Genomic DNA, 19,923 nt, shown 5'->3' on the forward strand with positions numbered 1-19,923 from the left:
GTCAACATTATTTTATAAAAGTGGACACTCCACCCTCTTTTCTATGCCCTCTAGCATCACCATTAAAGTAGAAGTTTTGGCAGAGCTGATTCAGTAAGGGCTACTGCACTATTGCTTTCATTTAACCAAGTTTCAGTTACAAACATAATACCAAAATCAATCATTTTCTCAATAACAAAATCATTAATTAATAGTGACTTGCCAGCCAGAGACCTGATATTTAATAGAGCTAAGTTTAGTGTAGTAGTGTGTTTTGTCTGACACAGTCTGTGGCTGGTGCACAGCTGGAGTCAGATTAGATAAAGAAGCTGTGTGCTTTGAGTCCACTTTGTTCATCCTGCCACGATGTGTTTGACCATGCCACCAGCTGTCTAAGATCACATCATCAGATTTAAGGAAACAGCATGGGGTCTTTTATGTCTCTGACAGACACCTGAGTGACCTGGCAATAACCACACTTGTGGTTAATGCTGTGGAATAGTTCATCAATTTGACTGAGCTTCAGCATGGCAGCTTTAACTAACTCCTTGATTGGTGAGTGTGGTGGAGGGGTGGGGACCTCGTCCCTGATTGGGACAGAGACATCCTCTGGATGCCTTGGGTGATGTGGAGCACATGGGCAGGTGAGGGGGGAGAGATACAAGTCTGCCTGTGTGTACTGTCCTTCACGCTTATCCACACATTCTTGTTTTGGTACAGCATCCTGAGAGCATGGCATAGGTTGGCACTGAGTAGTCTGGATCCAGTGATGCTTGGATAAACCCAGTCAGGTTTACATCGGTCTTTACAGTTACAAAAGATATTGAAATTGTGAATAAACTTTATCCCACGAGTTAGTCAACCCCATGTCAAGTCTAGTAAAAGATTTGATTCTTTTCCACAGAGTTGGAATGGGGCCTGAGATTAATACATGTTGCGATTGACAGTCACTCAGTTTTTCCAGTAGCAGTGGAAAGTCTTTTTCAGTATGCCTAATCACAAAATAAAATCTTTCATCATTCTTTTTACTGCAATCTTAGAGTTATATTACCATCTAAAAGGTTTGTTGCCACAGTGGCACATGTGGATGTAGCAGCCTCTCACAGACCAAATATTTCAGTGCTGTTGTCGTTTTACATGCCTTCAACTCTCGAGAGCAACGTTTATGCAGCAAAACTCATCTACAGCTGCCAAGATCTTGAGGAGATTGGCAGAGGGAACACGATGGACTATTCAGCGTGAAATGAGGAACCACTGCATCTTTGTTTTCATTGAAACAAGACCACACAGCAACTTTCCGGACACAGCCATTGAGCTGGACGGACTAACTCACTGCTGAGGGGATCATTGCTGTCTGGTGGGACCCGTGGCAGTGAACTGTGTTTACAAGGAATTCTGTGTGAATGTCATGTTTGCGCCCAATATTGTTGGGGTTTACAACCAGGAAGTGCTGGCCATATTATCTACCAAGGGAGCTAAGTGGTGTTGCTATTGTAGCAGTCTACCTGTAAGAGGTTTACAACAACATCGGCCATCAACAAACAGTACAGCCCGTCGGATATTTCATCATCGCTTTAATCATTCAAATTTAAAGACTGTTTTGCAGGCATTCAACCAACATGTCAAGTTTGCTACAAGAGCTCAAAACACACTGGACCCTGTTTAAATTCAAGCTGTTGCTGCTAATGTAAGAATGTCCCCATATGTAGAGTATGTCATGTGTACATGTGGAAATGAAAATAAATCTGGAAAAAAGGAACAATAAATCTGACATCAACAACTTAAATACAGTATAACAAGAACAGACTGAAACAATAATTCAGGTTGGTAATATGACTCCATCCCAGGCCATCCTGTTCACGCAAACCACCAGACCACTCATTTTATTGTAGGTTAATTCTATTAATTTATCATGGGTACAAGACAAGTTATGAATTTGAACACTATGTTCATCTGGGAGGAAAATTACCCAGATTAGAAAATACAAAAAAAAATGGGACTGACCAACAAATATGTAATATTATTTTTGTGTGTGTACATATATAATCAAAAGAAGCTATAATTATAGGTGAAGGGCATTACTTTTCTGGTGCTCCTGCTCTCTCTTGCTCTAAACACGGGTAAACAAAAATCTCATGATTGCTTTCTGGTAACAACTTTTCACTTTTCAGATAATGAAATGAACAAACATTCTATTATTGATGGCCATTATCAAAGGCAAATTCAAAGTTTAAAACAGGGCTGGCAGGAGCAGAATCACAGCAGCAACGCTGGCAGTGTGGACATACACATGCGTGGAGCTGCAGCAGGTCAGCGAGGTAACCACTGTCACACACAGCCGAGGTAACTCAGCCTCCTATCAGTCTCCATAGTCCTCAACCCTGTTCATAAAAGAGTCAGATGTCCGCTGGTCAAGTTGGCTTTTCACAGCAGGCCAAAACCACGCAGGCCACCGGGATATATCCCAGTGCTCCTGAAAGGCTGTCTGCCACTGTAGTAGAACATTCTTCTGACTGAAAAACCCATGTCCTTGATCATTTAAATTCAGTTGCATTTGCTACTCCTTTTCCAATTCAGTGGCTGTGCTGCTTCAGTTGGTGTCCAGACTGAGAAGTAATCATTATCTGTGCTTTATTCTGAACATACAGGGTTGAGTTCAAGTAGTTTACACCCTGTAGTTTTTCATCTGTCAGACCTGGTGAGACTATTAAACAAAGTCTTCTGAAGCCATGTGGGTCAAATCCACAGTACCTGCCAATATTACTAAAGCTTCTAAGTCTTGTGTGACGTACCAATATGCTGATTTTTTTTTTTAACTCTCTCTCTAAAAAATAAATTTTGAGTGTAATCCCTGCAGAAAAATAAGACCATTGTGGTCTGATGTTGTGCATTAACTAAATTTGTGTTGCACCTTATCTGTTGTTCTACTTGTTCCAGTATACAAAACTGTAAGGGGCTGATTTATGACATAAACCTGAAGCAAAACAGAGATGATTCACAAAGAGGTGAATACATCTGTAACAATCTAATGCAATCCAGTTACCTTGCAACACATACGATCTGGGTAAAGCCTGTACTATGGGAGTTTTGGAGGCTGTTGTTCATAGTGATTCTGTATAGGATTTCATATTTTATAAGGCATGTCTATTATTCTGTTCACAACCTGAACATATAGTGGATTGTTTTTGATTTATAGATTTGTTAAGGAAAATGGACCGCCACCTCTTCAGTGAGGTAAGACACACACATGGCTAAACATTTTAACTATTGCTGATTTATCATTTTCAATGAAAACAACTTTAAATTAATAAAGTATATTCACTCTCATAACATCATTTGAGTTAATGTTCAGAGTCTAAAGAAGGAACTATTTTATAAACAGAATTAAGGACTATGGAGACTGATAGGAGGTTGATAAGTATGCTGTGCTTTCCAAAATGGAAGAGAATCTCTATCACCCCTCCACATTAATGTGATGAGCATTATAAAATCTTTATGACTGCAAAAAAAAAAAAAAATGATTCATAAGAGCTCAAGCTACTCCTAAATCTCATAGCTCAAGGAACAAAAGCCTTGGTGTTTTAGTAATAGTTATATCATTGAAAGAAATTATTGTTTTCCTCTTCTCAGTGGGAGCCAATATGGCAGATATCCAAAGGAAGAGACACAAATCAAGTCTTTCACTGGTGTTGACCATGTTGGTCATAAAGCAAAAAGAAAATAATATAAGAGCAGGCCTTTAACAGGTTATACCCTTGTGGTCTCATAGGGCATTTTGGACGAAAAACATTCAGCAAATTACATCTATATAAGAATATCCACTGGCTGAAAATGAAAGAACTTTTTCTTGCTTTATTGTGCATCCAAATAGCTTTCTGAAAAATACAGAGACTGGAGGCTGCCAATAGATTACTATGGGGAAAAGAGAGAAGGCAACATCTGGCCTCCACATTTTAATTAGACTTACCAGTCGGATTTCTTTCATTTTACGTACTGGGGAACTTATTTTCCCTGAGGAATACTTGACAACATGATGTGAAATAAAATAATAAAATACAAGCTAGTCATTTAAAGTTGAGTACCATTTATTTTTGAATTCATGGTCATTTATAATCTGACTGTCAACAGTCTAAAATAGCAATTCTAAAGATCTCAGCTTGCTATAATAAGGATGCTGTGAGCATTTCAGTATAGTGCTTTGTACAAAAAACCATAGACTAAGACTTGGATTTAGGGCATGATCATGATGTCTGAAGTTACACTGTAAACAAGCAAAGTTATTTTGTCAGTTTGTTTGTTTGATTTGAGATGTTATATGCGCAAATTAGACTAGTTCCACTGATGTGCAACTGGCATTGAAGCAGAAAATGCACTCTTATCTATAGAAAGTGCCCCAGAGTGAATTTGCATCACACAGGGAGGAAAACTGCTGCTTCACTGCTCTAAGTGGGTTTAAAGTTTGAAAGCATTAATCTTTCCTCAAGCATTCTTTGAGCAGTCTCAGTCAGTTTTACATTGTCTTTCAGGACTGGTCAGCGCTGCCCTTGCATAAGCTCAAGTAGGGCATACCTTTATTTTTTAAAGGGGAATACTTGATAAGCCTTACTATTATTTAGGTTATAATGTGCAGCTCAGTAGTGCAAAGTCCTATGAGGTTTTTTCTGCTGACTTAAGCTTGGACATGTAGTAAAAAAACCCTTCATTTTCTCTGTCCCCTGTGCCATAACTTGCTAAAAGTATTGAAACTTTAGTAACTAGTTATGTAAGTGTGTTAAAAGTAGTTATAAGGACTGTGAAATAAAAGATGCTTTAATGGGCTGAACTTTAAAAGTTGAAGTGAAATTAAAATTAATTTTGCCAAGAAATCTGTAAATATCATTGGTGTTTGTTTTGACATTTTACCAAATTATAGGGAAAAAAAGAAAAGAAAAAGTAAAAGTTTTATCAAATTTTCTGTAGGGCTAGAGCCCCCTATATTGGGAATTTACTTTTCTGACAGACAATGGCAGTATTGGTAATTTGATTGCTGTCGTTATTCGAATGACAGAGTTCGGAGTGCTTAAATTACAGGATTACTTGTTGCTGTTTATTTTTTAGTTAGTTTTTAGTGTGGTTATTTGGCATCACCACATCTGAATGTATTACAGAGAGGTAGCTAACACTCGCTGGACTCTTACCTCCCTATAATGTGGGCCAAGGCAGTATTTCGAGCGGAAGGGCTGCCAATCACTCAGCAGCTGTTGAGGAAAAATGAATGAAAAGGAAATTTGTCGTAGGAATCAGTTCTAGGAATGAGGCTAAAAAGGGTCCAGTTTACCAATGGAGGCTAGTTAGCCTAGGTTGGTCGCTTACACTTTCCAACTGGAATAAAAACTGAAAGGCATGATGGGTCCTCCCAAATGCTGAACTGTATGACAAAATGAAAAGGTATTTTACTGCAGTAACAACTGCAGTATGTTTAAAGGTTATTTTCCTTTACACAAAATTGCATTGACCTGACAGGTATCTCTTTCAAAAGACTCTTAGATGGATTTGCCAGATTAAATAAAGTTTAAAATGTATTAGATGTGTTTCTTAAAACAGATTAACTCACATTAGGAATTTCTTAAGTCATAGTTGTTTAAATATCTTATTTTCTGGTATGTTATGATATTATACTCTGTTCTTTGAGGTTGCTTAAAAGCGGGCCATGTAATTTGTTATATGCCATAATTAAAAAATGCTGTAATTCGTAATTTGTCTATTTTGTATATCCATCCATCAATTATCTATACCACTTATCCATACAGGGTCACAGGAGGACTGGAGCCAACACCAGGTGACATTAAGCAAGGGTGGGGTACACCCTGGACAGGACGCCAGTCAATCACAGGGCTGACATATAGAGACAAATAACCATTCAAACTTACATTTACACCTACAGAGAAAAATACCATACAACAATAACATGATTACAGAAGAATTACATAATAATGATTGAATTATATACACGTTTTCTCTGTTCATAGAGATCTAATAACAAAACCAGGAGCTGGAGCACTGACTCCTAAAATTTAAGCTCCCCAGGTAGAATATTCTCCATGCCTGAGGGCCTGAAAAGCAAAGACTGAACTGACTTTGGTCTTTACACTACAGAATGGTCATGGGGGTCCTGAGGTTGTCCGGTTACATACTTGCTCAGGTTAAAAGATCAGAGGTAGCTGCACTCAGACATAACAGAGTGTTATCAGTAATCATTACAAAATAAAATCACAAACTCCAACAGAGATACAACCGACAAATAAGAGTAGCTGACAACCAGCCCTGAGAAGCTCAAATGCAGGTAGTGTGGTCTGGAACATGTGGAGGCTTCTTTACTAGTCTAACAGCAGTTTTTACCACAATCTGGAACCATGCCACACTAAACCAAGACAGAAGAGGAGTGTACTATAGTTGTCAACGTTTACTTGAGGTATTTGAAATGGTGTCTAACTCCTTAATTTTGAAGTGCAGGATTTAAAGATTGGATGAATGAACAAAATTATCTTTTTAACAACTTCTGGTTTTAAAATTTAGCTCAGGTGCCTCCTATTTTGTATGGTCATCTTTGAGATGTTTCTACACCTTGATTGGAGTCCACCAGTGGTTAACTCAATTGACTGGACATGATATAAAAAGGCAAACACCTGTCTGTATAAACTCTCACAGCTGACAAATCATATCAGAGCAAAAACCAAGCCATGAGGTGGAAGGAACTGCCTGCAGAGCTCAGAGACAGGATTGTGTTGAGGCATAGATCTGGGGAGGGATACAAATAACATTTCTGCTGCATTGAAGGTTCCCCAGAGCACAGTCGTCTCCATCATTCTTAAATGTAAGAAGTCTGGAACAAACAGGACTCTTCTTAGAGCTGGCCATCCAGCCAAACTGAGCAATCAGTTTCAGGAGAAGGGCCTTGAACCCAAGAACCCAATGCTAACTCTGGCTGACTCTGGCCCTTTAAGTCTTCCAAAAATGAACAAAATAGTTTCATGTTATAGTCATAAATACTCTTTCTGCAAGTTTACTCAACACATATCATTTCTCATTTTGCTATAGAACAATCAATGGTTGCTGTCAGCTTACTAATAATGAAAATGTAGTCACGCCCTTTATTTGTCCACTTTCAGATTCAAATAAAGTATTAAATTGTATATGCTTGTTGTTTGTGTAATTAGTGGTTATAATTGTGTCAAGAAGACTTGAGGAACTATGTCTGAGAACTGTCCACCAAGTAAGCCGAGTGCTGGTATACCAGTATATAGTGTTTATCCACAAGCAACTGCACGTTTCATGGTTATTTTCAATATGGACGCTTCATTCTTATCAAAGAAAAGTTTTAACATTCTTAACACAATTCCTGCACAACAATAAAAAAACATGTTGCCAGTTCAGTGTTTCCTTGCTCACTTCACCTTGTTGTTTGTTATTTCCTTGTTTATTCATTGTTGGCCTCCACAAAATCAATTCAGGTCCAATCACATCTCTATTTTGTCAATTTTATACTTTTCCTTTATTGTTTCCTTTAACTGTCTGAAGTGCAAATGTTGTGTAAAGGCTTTTTGGACTGTGTGGGAACATGTTGTTTTGAACAATAAATCTGTGTTGTTCCTATTCCTTATATGTATCCTGCATCATTTTTGGTGTGAAAATAAACTATATAGTGCTGCGATATATGCCCGGCCTCACAAGAGGATACTGGAAGCACAAAGCTGGGTATAATGTAATGTTAAAGGGGTTGTGCATAATGCTGAACCTACCAAACAGCACTGTTTCAAGCTGCAGGCAGTGATTGTGCTGGGCTCAAAAGCTCTGACTAACCCATAGTACATTACATGTGTACATTTTAAACAGACAACTATTTTCTAATAATTTATCCAACTTATCTTTACAAGGCCATAATATGTGACATGTCTCATTTTCACTTTTAGACTGCACAGTAAATAAGCTTTTTAAAAGAAGTAAACAGTTGAGGACCAGAATTTGCCTCTTGTTTAGTCATACTGGGGAATTAAAGGGACTTTTGGAAATTTGCATACCTGTACACTGAAGACTTACTATGTGTATAGTGAGCAGTTCGTTAATGATCAGCCAAAGCAATGTGGAAAGATGTTGTACTTACTCTTTCAGCAAAATTGCAGCCAATTGTATTTGCATGATGAAGACCAACTTCTGTTGACAGGGGCATCCAAAATGTGATTCCTTTTGCATATACTGAATAATAAATTAGAAAAAGAAAAATGTGCTTTTGATAAACCTCAAAATGGAAACTGCCCAGAGAATGGACCCAACTGGGAAAATAGAGGTTTGTGTTATATGACATGAGACACGAAAATTAAAGTCAAACTTAGCACTGGTGACACCAAATGAAATTCTGTTAACAAAATATTATTTGGGTATGTAGAAATGTTTGATGGTACCCTATAATTTTTATTATAACTGGGAAGAGCATTGCAGGGAAACGTCTCAAATTTTTAAGATAAATTTTAAGATAAAGATTTAATATCACACAGCTTTTTCAGACATGTTTCTTTTTGTGTACGATAGATTAATGTCAAAGGACACATTTTAAAGTTGATTTTGAGGAAAGGGTTGCAAAATTGAAAATGCTGGTTTTCATTGTAGATTACAAGTATAGTCATGTATAGTTATGTGGAAATGAGTCATATTTAAGGTGGCAAATAAAATTTTTTTAAAAAAAGTCTTGCTGAACCAAGGCCAGCTTTTGCCAGAATGCCAGATGGGCTCGACAACTGTAACTCTACATGATTTACAGGCGACAGAGAAACAGAATTAAGATGGTTTCAAGGGGCTTTTCTTTGAAAGGATGATGGTACTTCAGCTTTTGACTGAGAATGAATAACTGTGTCTTTCAGAGCTATCCTGGGTGAACCTGGGGGATACAGATCAGCAGTTTTGTGAGCAGTGGGCTTTTGTAATCCATTGTTGGAATCCTCACCGAACTATTGTGTCACTTTGTATCAGGATGTTTTACAGCACCAGTCTCTTTCCACAGGGTTAACATGGGCAAGGGGTTCACACATATTTTCAATATTATAAACTCTATTATTAAAAAAGAAAGGATGAAGATTTAACTTGGTCATACAATGAACTGAGACATTTTGGTTTTTCTTCTCAAGTATTCAAGAATTGGACAACATCATGTTGTGAGGCATCAGATATCATGATGGAGATTTCCTTTACCATCAGAACTGTCACTATGGGATGTTTTGAAGTAGACGCCATGATACAGAGGAAATGAGAAGCTTTTCATGTTTAATTAATAATGCTAATGAAGCTTAATTAGAGCAGCTTATGAAAAATGCATTCAAATGAGAGATGAGCTTTATCCTTAAATAACAAGCCTCCTGTGCTGGATTTGGTGTCCTATTACATGCTAATTAGACTGCACTAGGGACTGTTAATGAGCATAGATCATTTCAATCTTTATTACAGCAGGGCCCTTATATTTGGAAATCATCTCATATGTATGTATATAGCATACACTTTGACTGGTTCATTGTGTGCAATACTAGTTGGACATCTATCTGGGCTACTATTATCATCCACTGGTTATAGAACATTGATAATTAGATGATTACTTCTTATTCACTGAAAAATCTGAATTTTATAGTAAGAATTATATCGTGCATAATGTGCAAAATGTGCATGAAGCCTAAATTTGCATGCAATTTACAAATGTTATTTCTATTAAATATTTAAAATGAATCTGGAGTTTATTCAGTATTTCAAATGTTAATTTTCTAGCTTTTTCAGTGGAGAAGACATCAGAGCAGTGAATGAGAAAACTACCTTTTATCAGGGCTTTGCAAATTATTTTTTAAAAAACTGTTACAATGAAAAAACATTAAAATAATTTACTCTCTCTTGTATCTCTGATATAAAATCTTTAGTAATCTAAAATATTTTAATTGTAATTATATACAATTGCTGCACTGAAAACAAGTCGAGACTGACATGTGCATCACAAATAGCCTCGGAGCATCTCTGCATTCTCCAGTCCTTCGGGAGTATCTATTAAAAAAACCTTGCAGACTGCAGGCGATCAGTACACAGTTAACAGATTTGAAATTAGAAATCCTCAAACAAGATTGTGCAGTTCATTTGCTGTTCACTGAATACCATCCAAAAGTACATTTTAAGATGCATATTTTGTATTTCTGCAATTATGTATGTTAGTCATATCAATTATCCACATTTGGTTTTGTGCTCTTTCATTTAAAGACAAAAGTCAAAAATAATAGATTTGCAATTCTAAAGAGCATATCTACTGATGCATGCTGTGTGCCTAAAGTACATGGATGGTCTTTATGTAGAGAGACAGTGGTGAACTGTCACAGTGTGTGTCATCTTCAGCTTCCTAACAGCTTACTAACATCACAGCTCAATTTCTGAAAATGCCTGTATACCCTGCAGGTAAGGGTCTATTAAATCCTCCTACACTGTGATCCTGCTCCTACGCCTGATTCTATCTCAACCTGTAAGGCTTTTGGTCAGTAGCACCTATTGCAATTTACTTCAGCTGAATTTCAACAAATTAACCCTTAAAAAGGGAACAATCATTGATTTTATCGCAAACATGGGGCAATTCATACCAGCTGATAAATGAATATGATGCGTATACATAAACTAATTAACTATGTAACTGGCATCTCTGTGCTAAAGAAAAGAGAGGGGCTTGGATGAATGGGTGGATGTGTGCGCTCTGTTTTACACTGTCAATTTGGCAGACGCCTGCAGGGGCTGGTGTGTTGCCATGGTGATATGAGCACGGCATGAAAGAGCAGCAAGGTTTGCCTAACAGGACCAGTCTCATAAGGACTGATAAAATGAGAACCTTTCTTTAAGAGAATCACATACACTATACGCCTATTCAACACAACCCAGAGTATGAATCAGTTCAAAACATTTGCTTTTATGAGGATATAATTCTGCTTTCATCCCAGCATTCAACATTTATTCTACAAATACTAATATTTTCATACTATATTATAAAATAACATCTAAAACTGAAGCTTTCTTCCACAGCCTTTATGGTTCATCTGATATGCAATTAGAAATGTATTCAAATGCTTTTTGTACAAATTAAAATGTGTATATACAGTATTCATAGTAATTATAGCTCTGACAAAGATTTGTCTTTAGCACAAGTTTTAATAGTTAATGCTTATTGCTGATAATATCCTGGGATGGAAACACCACAAGCTGTTAAAAATCAAGACCAATCAGGATATTAAATAAGGATTTTGGCCCTTTTTTAACCTCTATACAGTCAAATCAAGGACCATTGGGGTTTTGCACTGGTGAAATTAAGGCAGGACCACATAAAACTGCATGTTTGGTCTCATGCAATATGTACATTAAGGCATTCCTGTAAACAGGCACAAAATATGGGAGGAGGGAATGGAAATTCATACAAATAGACACTATCTCTTATTTATTAATGCAGACCAACCACTGCGACAGAGGAAACTGTGTCTGACATTGTACATCAGGGAAAAGCAGGTGTAACATCTGTGACACTTCTGTATCGGGAACACATGCAGGGAGAGACTATAGTCAGGCGTATAGTCAGGCGGAACTCTCCACTCAGCACAGCAACACAAAACAAAAGAGCAGCAGTGCAACAACCTGATCTATTTTACATGACTTTACCTTTGTGTTTCCTGCGGGTCCCTCCTGCTTATTTTTCCTGACTTTTAATCTTTCCCACTAGCTCTATTCTGGTAATACTTCTTAAATAGGCCCTTATGTTTTATCTGTTAACAGCAAACACATTTCAAAGTTTTACCAAAAGTCTCCCACTCTTACTTTTTTTTTTTTTTTTTTTTTTTTTTTACTTACTGATCTTTTTGTTGAATTGACAACATAAGACAGTTCCTCACATACAGCTTTCATCTTGCAGGGTGAATACAAGCTCTCAGTTCCACAAGTGTCTTCTCTTCAATAAATATACCAAGTTTAGCTGCAGAAAACAGTGTCTTTTACCCTCCATTACTTTTTCAGATATGTCAAAACAGCATGCCATCAGCAACACTATATGAAAATCAGATGAACTGCAGTTGTTCTCATCTACTAGTCCAAGTAAATACCCACCTGAATTCACAATTCATGGTGATGCAAAGCTAGCAGCCGTGTCAGCAGCTGTGTGAGGCTGTATTTAGGCACCATGGTACTTTGAGCTAACATGTTCACAATGGCAATATTCACATTCTAATGTTTAGCGGGTGCAATATTTACCATCTTCACCATGTCAGTTTAGTATGCTAGCATGCTAACATTAGCAAATGATCACTGAACACAAAGTACAGCTAAGGCTGATGGGAAAATTTTGCAGGTATTTTGTCACTGACCAAAGTATGACATGAATGACAACCCATCCAACAGTTGCTGGGACATTTCACTTAACGTCACTGTGTGAGCCTTATCGTCCCCCTGGAGGAAAAGGCTGGGATCACCAAAGCAAGCAGCAGACTACCTATCTTTGAACTCATTGCTCCAACAAGATATATTTTTCAGATAGATAGTTTTTTTTTAATAATATTTTAGTCTTGTGGTGGATGGATGCATGGATCAACATTGCGAGTGAACAAAAACAATTTCACTCACCAACTACTGCAGATTCCTTGGTTAAGTCCCCTGCAGAATCACTTTGGACTTGGCCAGACACCACACCAAACATAATTGGCAGTGTACGCAGGTGGAAAGTCGGGCTGGGGATCACATTCTTTTCACTGCTCTCGTGACTCCTACTGGTTGAACAGACTGGGATCTTTAGGGGTGAACATTGTGCCATGAGGTTCCATGTGGATTAGGCTCTCCAAGTCAAGCCTGTCGCTGTCAGATGGAAAGAAGCAGCCGATGTGACTCCATGCCTTCATGTCTGTCCTTACCCTCCACAGGCCAACAGTGAGCGTGCACAGGGACAAGGAACACATGGCGCAGTAAATAAGCGACTTTATGCTGGAAGAAAAAGGGAGAACAAGGAAAAAGATAATGTGTCAGGAAATAATTATGTTAACCATACACAGGGACATACCAAATTAATGCATATACATGAATCCTCTCTATGAGGTGCTTTGGTCTCACATTGACCCCTACTATTGCAGTATAAACAGAAAATCATGTGCAATTACAATTCAATTCAATTCAATTCAATTTTATTTGTATAGCACCAAATCATAATATACATTATCTCGAGGCGCTCTACAGGGCAAGGTCAAGACCTTACTTTGTTACAGAGAAAAACCCAACAATTCCCACAAAGAGCAAGCGCTTGGCGACAGGGGGGAGGAAAAACTCCCTTTTAACAGGAAGAAACCTCCAACACAACCAGGCTCAGGGTGGACGGCCGTCTGCCTCGACCGGTTGGGTTTAGGAGGAGACAGAAAAGGGGGGGTGGGGGGTGGGGGGAGGAGAGAGGAGAGAGGAGAAAAGAGAGAGAAAGAGAGACCAGGAACAGCTGTGTAGGTAATGGTGTCATCAATAATAATGACAGATAACAGTGGTTAATAGTAAAGATGAGTAGTGGTGGATCTGGATCCTGCTGCTCCCGAGGCAGAGATACCTGCAGAATGAGGACAGAGAGAGGGAGAGAGAGGAGAAGCACAAACTACGGGAGAGAAAAAATACAAAGTTAATGGCATAAAATAATCGAGAGAGAGAGAGAGAGAGAGAGAGAGACAGAGAGAGCCCAGTGAATCATGGGAATCTCCCAGCAGTCTAGCTCTATAGCAGCATAACTAAGGGATGGGTCAGGACATACCCGAGCCAGCCCTAACTATAAGCTTTACTAAACAGGACAGTTTTAAGCCTGATCTTAAAGGTAGAGAGGGTGTCTGCCTCCCGAACCCACACTGGGAGCTGGTTCCACAGGAGAGGAGCCTGATAGCTGAAGGCTCTGCCCCCCCATTCTACTCTTACAAACTCTGGGAACCACAAGTTGACCTGCATTTAGAGAGCGAAGTGTCCTATTAGGAAAATAGGGAAGTATAAGCTCTCCAAGGTACGATGGTGCCTGACCATTAATGGCTTTGTAGGTGAGGAGGAGGATTTTAAATTCTATCCTGGATTTTACAGGGAGCCAATGCAGAGAAGCTAACACAGAAGAGATGTGATCTCATTTCCTAGTTCCTTTCAGTACTCGTGCTGCCACATTTTGGATCAATTGGAGGCTTTTTCCTGCATTTTTGGGACATCCTGATAGGGCTGGGCGATATGGCTGAAATCTGTATCACGATATAAGTGTTTCATATTGGTCGATATCGATAATTATTGAAACATTGTATGACCTATTTAAAATAAGGACCAGGAGGGAAAAATACTAAATTTAAACATTTTTATTTTAAACTTAACCTTCTGTTCAATTTTACCATTTCAATGAAAACTGTACTGTACAGGTGAGCGCGGCTAAGATGGTAAAACAAATTGGTGGTATTACCACTCTTGGTCGGGACCACGTTCTTGCATAATTTACAGACAACATTTGTCTGACTACGATCAGATTTGTAAAATCCAAAAAACTCCCATACTGGTGAGCTGACCGTTCCGTTCTTATCCACAATTTCCTCCTCGCTCGTTGCAGCACTCATCTTTCATTTCTTGACCACGCTGTTTCTGCGACCACGAGACAACAAGATTGCGCAATCAAACTGATACTGTTACATGATTGGCTATTAGCCTGTCACTCACGTCGTTGCTAGGCACCAGATAGAGGACGAGTGCCTTTGCTCATGCAACCAAGCTTGCTTCGCAACAAAGATTCAAGCGGAGCTAAACTTACGCCGGTTTCTTGAGAAAAAAAAAAACAAAAACATTCTATCGAAATGTTCTATCGAACGCATTTTCTATTGATATCGAGTATGTGTCTATTGAGATACATATCGTTATTATTTTATCGCCCAGCCCTACATCCTGACAATAAAGAATTACAGTAGTCAAGTCTTGAGGTAACAAATGCATGAACTAGCTTTTCAGCATCCTTTAGACACAGAATGGGTCTGAGTTTTGCAATATTGCGCAGGTGGAAGAAGGCTGTCCTAGAGACTTGCTTTATATGTGAAGTAAAGGACAAGTCCTGGTCAAAAATGACACCAAGGTTTCTGACTGTAGCACTGGAGGCCAAGGTGATGTCATCCAGAGTCAGTATATTATCACATAGTGTATCTCTGAGGTCTTTTGGGCCAATTACAATAACTTGTCTGAATTTAAGAGTAAGAAATTACTGGTCATCCAGGTTTTTATGTCCTTAAGACACACTTGAAGGTTGGCTACCTGGTTAGTCTCACCTGGCTTCATGGATAAGTACAGCTGGGTGTCATCTGCGTAATAATTGAAATTTATCTGGTGCCTCCTCATAATGTTTCCTAGAGGAAGCATATATAGACTGAAAAGTATTGGTCCTAGCACAGAACCTTGTGGAACTCCATGACTGACTTTTGTTATGATAGAAGAGTCATTATTAACATGAACAAACTGGAGTCTATCTGACAGATATGACTTAAACCAGCTTAGTGTGGTTCCTTTAATGCCGACCATATGCTCTAGTCTATGTAATAGAATCTCATGACCAATGGTGTCAAATGCAGCAGAAAGATCTAGCAGAACAAGTATAGAGACAAGTCCATTGTCTGAGGCTATGAGGAGATCATTGGCAACCTTAACCAGAGCTGTTTCTGTGCTGTGATGCACTCTAAAACCTGACTGAAAATCTTCAAAGAAACCATTTCTGTGCAGATAATCACATAACTGGTTTGCAACGACCTTCTCAAGGATTTTGTAAATAAAGGGGAGGTTGGATATAGGTCTATAATTGGCTAAAACATCTGGATAAAGAGTAGGCTTTTTAAGTAGAGGTTTAATTACTGCAACTTTAAAAGCCTGTGGTACATAACCAGTTGATAAAGATAAGTATTACACTTTTCTTTACACAATTGCACTTCTGAGTATTTTGATAAAAACAGGTTCAATGGTAAAAGATCAAAGTGGCAGGCTGTTTCCATCCATTTTGAAGTTCATAATGGTGTAAAGCGCATGGCATTTATCATATGTGACTGGTAAGAAATAAATTGATATAGTGGTTGCATGTGGTGATCCCAAAAAAAAGATAAATAAGATTTTGTGGTTGGAACTAATCAAGTAAATACCCATGAGCAATTTTGTGTCTGTTTGTCTTTCTCTGTCTCTCTCATTAGAGGTGAAAGTATTGGACCATGTAAAAACTTGCATTGGCTTTTTCCTTTGACTGGCTGACAGGATAATGGTAGTATTTTCTCTGAACAGAGGTAGGTTACCTTAAGTTGATTTTTTTTCTTTTTTTTGTTAGTGTTTCATTTGTTCTTTGTTTGTTTCTGTTTTTTTATATGAATTTTCAAACAGCAACCTCCATAATTCGATTAATCCCTTATTAATCCTAATTTCAATAGTCTTCTTTGTCTGTGTTTGTTGTCATTGTGTCTGCCCCTCTTGTTTGCTTCTCTGCTTTTATAACGTTTAAAATTCTAGCTTGTTGGAGTGTGAATGGTTTTCAACCAACAAGTCATTAACCATTACTAATTGTTTTGCCGCACTGATCTGGTGTTCCATTTCTCTTCTTTTTCTGCATGACACACTGGATTGTCGACTCCATGCTTTTTCACAATGTAAATAGTTTTTCTGTAGTAGTCTTAACCTGATGTTTCTCACCATGTTAATACTGTATTACAGTCTAATCAGGCTGTAGCATAACTTCTTTTATCTTCTGGCCATACTATTGAACAATCGACTGTTTACTGCTCTCATTAGTGATCTGCTACGCTCCAGTCATTATTCCAGTTGACAGGTCAGTGTACCCTTTGGGTGAGCCTGATTTGTTTGCATGCATGAGCCCAATCATTAATTCAACCAGCAGACATGGCCCACAGCTTTAGAGAAGACAGAATAGTGGGTACTTTATGTTGCCTTTCTGCAATCTCATAAACCCATAATTAAGAACTTCCAACCAGGAGAGACACACTGGAGCTAGGTCTGATAAAATCTCATATGATGGCCAAACCCTGGTTTTACAGGCTTATAAAGCCTTTCACTGCATAAGAAACATCAAAGTCTACTCACATTATTGGCAAAAGAAAAGACTTAAATTGGACATTTGGATATTGAGTGAACATTGATGCACAGGTGAATTAAAAATGATGGCTCAATCATCCTCACACAGACCGATGATTAACACATCCACAGTTTTGATTTTGAATCCTTACTAGAGCTGAGAAGCTTTTAGTGGCAAAATGATGTGAGCAGACAAAGCAGGCTCCACCATCCTGCAGAAAGAGCTGCATCGCGCTCAACCACCTCTCTGTGTCAGCTATTTTCAGCTGCATGCTTCTAACCAAACCAACTGTCACAAAAGTGGAAGAAATTGTCTCATTTAATGGACTCACAGAACTGGTCCAAATGCTCCAAATGCTCTTGACATTTTTTCATTAGAAAAGAAGGAATGAAGACAGTACAAATGTTTTGGCTTCAAGTCTTCTTCACTGGTACTTACAAGGCCTAAATAAACTCAGACAGATTATATGATTCACTGGTCCACACACAGAGAAAGCATACTGTGGCTTTCAGTGACAGAGGTTGCTGATATATGATTAGCTTTTATGGGTGGCCAAGTGGATAAACTCATAGAAATCTTACTGAGGCCATAATAAAAGGTCAAATCACAGAATACTCTTATGTGAGGTTAAACAGTCTGAGAAGGAATGCAGAATAATGACTAAAATGGCACTCAGTAGAACGCATACCTCCACCAAGGCCATATAATTCTACATGTCTGTGAGGTCCAGTTTATTATCTAGATCTGCAACAAACTGTACAAAGCACAATTACAGAGTACAGTATTAACATGTCTGTTTACATTCTGATTCATAAAGAATTAATGAGAATTAATGTAAATGTCAATAAAGCCCAAAATGTTAAGGATCAGCAGCTAAATGGGTCCTTCCCTTGCATCTGCCCCATCCCTCCACCAAATTTGGTGCAAATTGGTTCAGTACTTTTTTGCGTAATCCTGGTGCCAAGCAAACAAACAAACACACAAAAGCGAAAACATCATCTCCTTGGTGGAGGTAATAAATACGAAAGTAGCATTTCAATCGTGCATTATTACAACAATAGTGTTTTGTCATCATGTAGACATAAATTACATATATAAAATAGCACAAAACACACACCGGGGTTTGCACAAAATGTGAGCTAACATTTTTATCACCTCTGTGCTCTTGAAGTGTTTCAAAGCAAAACAAAAAAAAAAAAAAGCAATTTTCTGCGCTGCTTGACTAAAGAACTTCAGGCTAATTTGTATTTTAAAACTTATCCAAGTAATCTCCTGCCTTACAGATATTCATTTCTACTGATTACATGTGATTATATGTGTTCTTGTTTTTATCTAAAATTACATCTGGTGTTTCTGCCATTTTGCTTTGCCCTTCCTTTCTCTCACTGTTCAGTTTCAGTCCTTTCATTTTTTTGTCGTTCCCTCTCTTCTCTAAGTTTTAACTTTTTGTTATTCACACTTTGCTTGTTTGTCTACACCTCTCTCCCACCCTCCTCTTGCTGTAATATTCTGTTCTTTACTTTTTTTGCTGTCTCTTCTCTCTTTTGTTTCTTCCTGCTTTATTCTTCATCTCGTATCTTTCTTCTTCTCTCTTGTAATCCCCTTGTCCGTCCTTTCCTTTCCTTTTGTGTTTCTCTGTTCCTCTCATTTATTCCTGTCCTCCAGCTCTCTTTGTGTTCACGACTATGCTCCTAATCCTGCACTTCCTTTGCCCGTCCTCTCAGCTCTTTACATTTCGTCTTTATTTCCAACTTTATAATCTTATACCCTTAAATTAATTCAGTGAAAGTAAGCAATAACAGTGTAACAGTTGCACTGGCTGTTAAGCAGTCACTCACCCTGCGCTGGAAGTTTACAGCCAGTGCCTCTGTAGGTGAAGTTTGCTTAACACGACAAGATTTTGCCTTTTTGACAGTCTCCAATGATCTGACAGTAACAAATGAGGGAGCGCTAAGTCTGACTCTACTTGCTATAAAACATGGGAAGTAACAGGGTGACACTTCAAGGTCAATTCCTTGGGGGTGGGGGAGTAGTTAGGGGTTATCTGTACCATGCAGCTTTGAAGATAGCTGGAAAAGAAATGCTACAACTTAACATTTCTTTTTTCTTAGCAAGATTAGGCTCACGATTTACTCTGTCTGTCAAAACTTAATCAGTGATTGCTCTGATGTGCATGCTGATGTCCATTAAAATTTGTTATGTACATGCTTGATAGTTCTGTCACCAAACAGCCTCCATAGTTGACAGTTACTGGATGTGTTGCTTAAGATGAATGATGCATTTCCAGCCAAGGTTTGCTTTTTTGTGACACAATCTGTCATTAGAATAAAAGTCCCGTCTTTTGGAGGCACATTTCATAACTGGCAAATCCTGTTGTCTGCTTTCCCTCAGTGAGCAGTTTATTAGGAACACCGTATACTGTTAGAAGACTTTTTGAGATTCTTCTCCATGTTGACATGTTTGCATTACATCATTTCCACTGTTTTGTCAGCTGTACATTCATGCTGTAAATTTCCTGTTCTGCCACAACCTAAAGGTGTTCTACTGGATTCAGATCTGGTGACTGTGGAGACCACTGACGTTCACTGAACTCAGTGTCATGTTCATGAAACCAGTTTGCTTTACAATATGGTGCATTATCATGCTGAAAGTAGCCATCAGAAGATGACCATAAAGGGATGCACATGGTCGGCAACAATACTCAAGACAGGCAGAATGATTGATATCGTCCATTTTTTGAGAGTGTGGGAGTTAAAATCTCACATGGTCACTTTAATGCAAGTGCATAATAATAATCATTAAGCTGTTTTGGAGCCCCTCCC

General features: G+C 38.3%; 1 protein-coding gene across 4 annotated transcripts in view; it reads right to left on the minus strand.

Annotated features, from left to right (window-relative positions):
* Positions 1–19,923, minus strand: part of LOC139607860 (protocadherin-1-like) — a 195,590-nt gene that overhangs the window by 98,839 nt on the left and 76,828 nt on the right. For all 4 annotated transcript variants that reach the window (XM_071461121.1, XM_071461122.1, XM_071461120.1 and 1 more), the window contains one exon: positions 12,628–12,981. In XM_071461121.1, the coding sequence (XP_071317222.1) occupies positions 12,628–12,814 (187 nt within the window). In that variant the 5' untranslated portion in view covers positions 12,815–12,981. The remainder of the gene's footprint in view (positions 1–12,627; positions 12,982–19,923) is intronic.

This window comes from Trachinotus anak, unplaced genomic scaffold (assembly GCF_046630095.1).
Source record: "Trachinotus anak isolate AG129_WGS33_773 ecotype Australia unplaced genomic scaffold, CSIRO_AGI_Tana_v1 ptg000024l, whole genome shotgun sequence".
Taxonomy (NCBI): domain Eukaryota; kingdom Metazoa; phylum Chordata; class Actinopteri; order Carangiformes; family Carangidae; genus Trachinotus; species Trachinotus anak.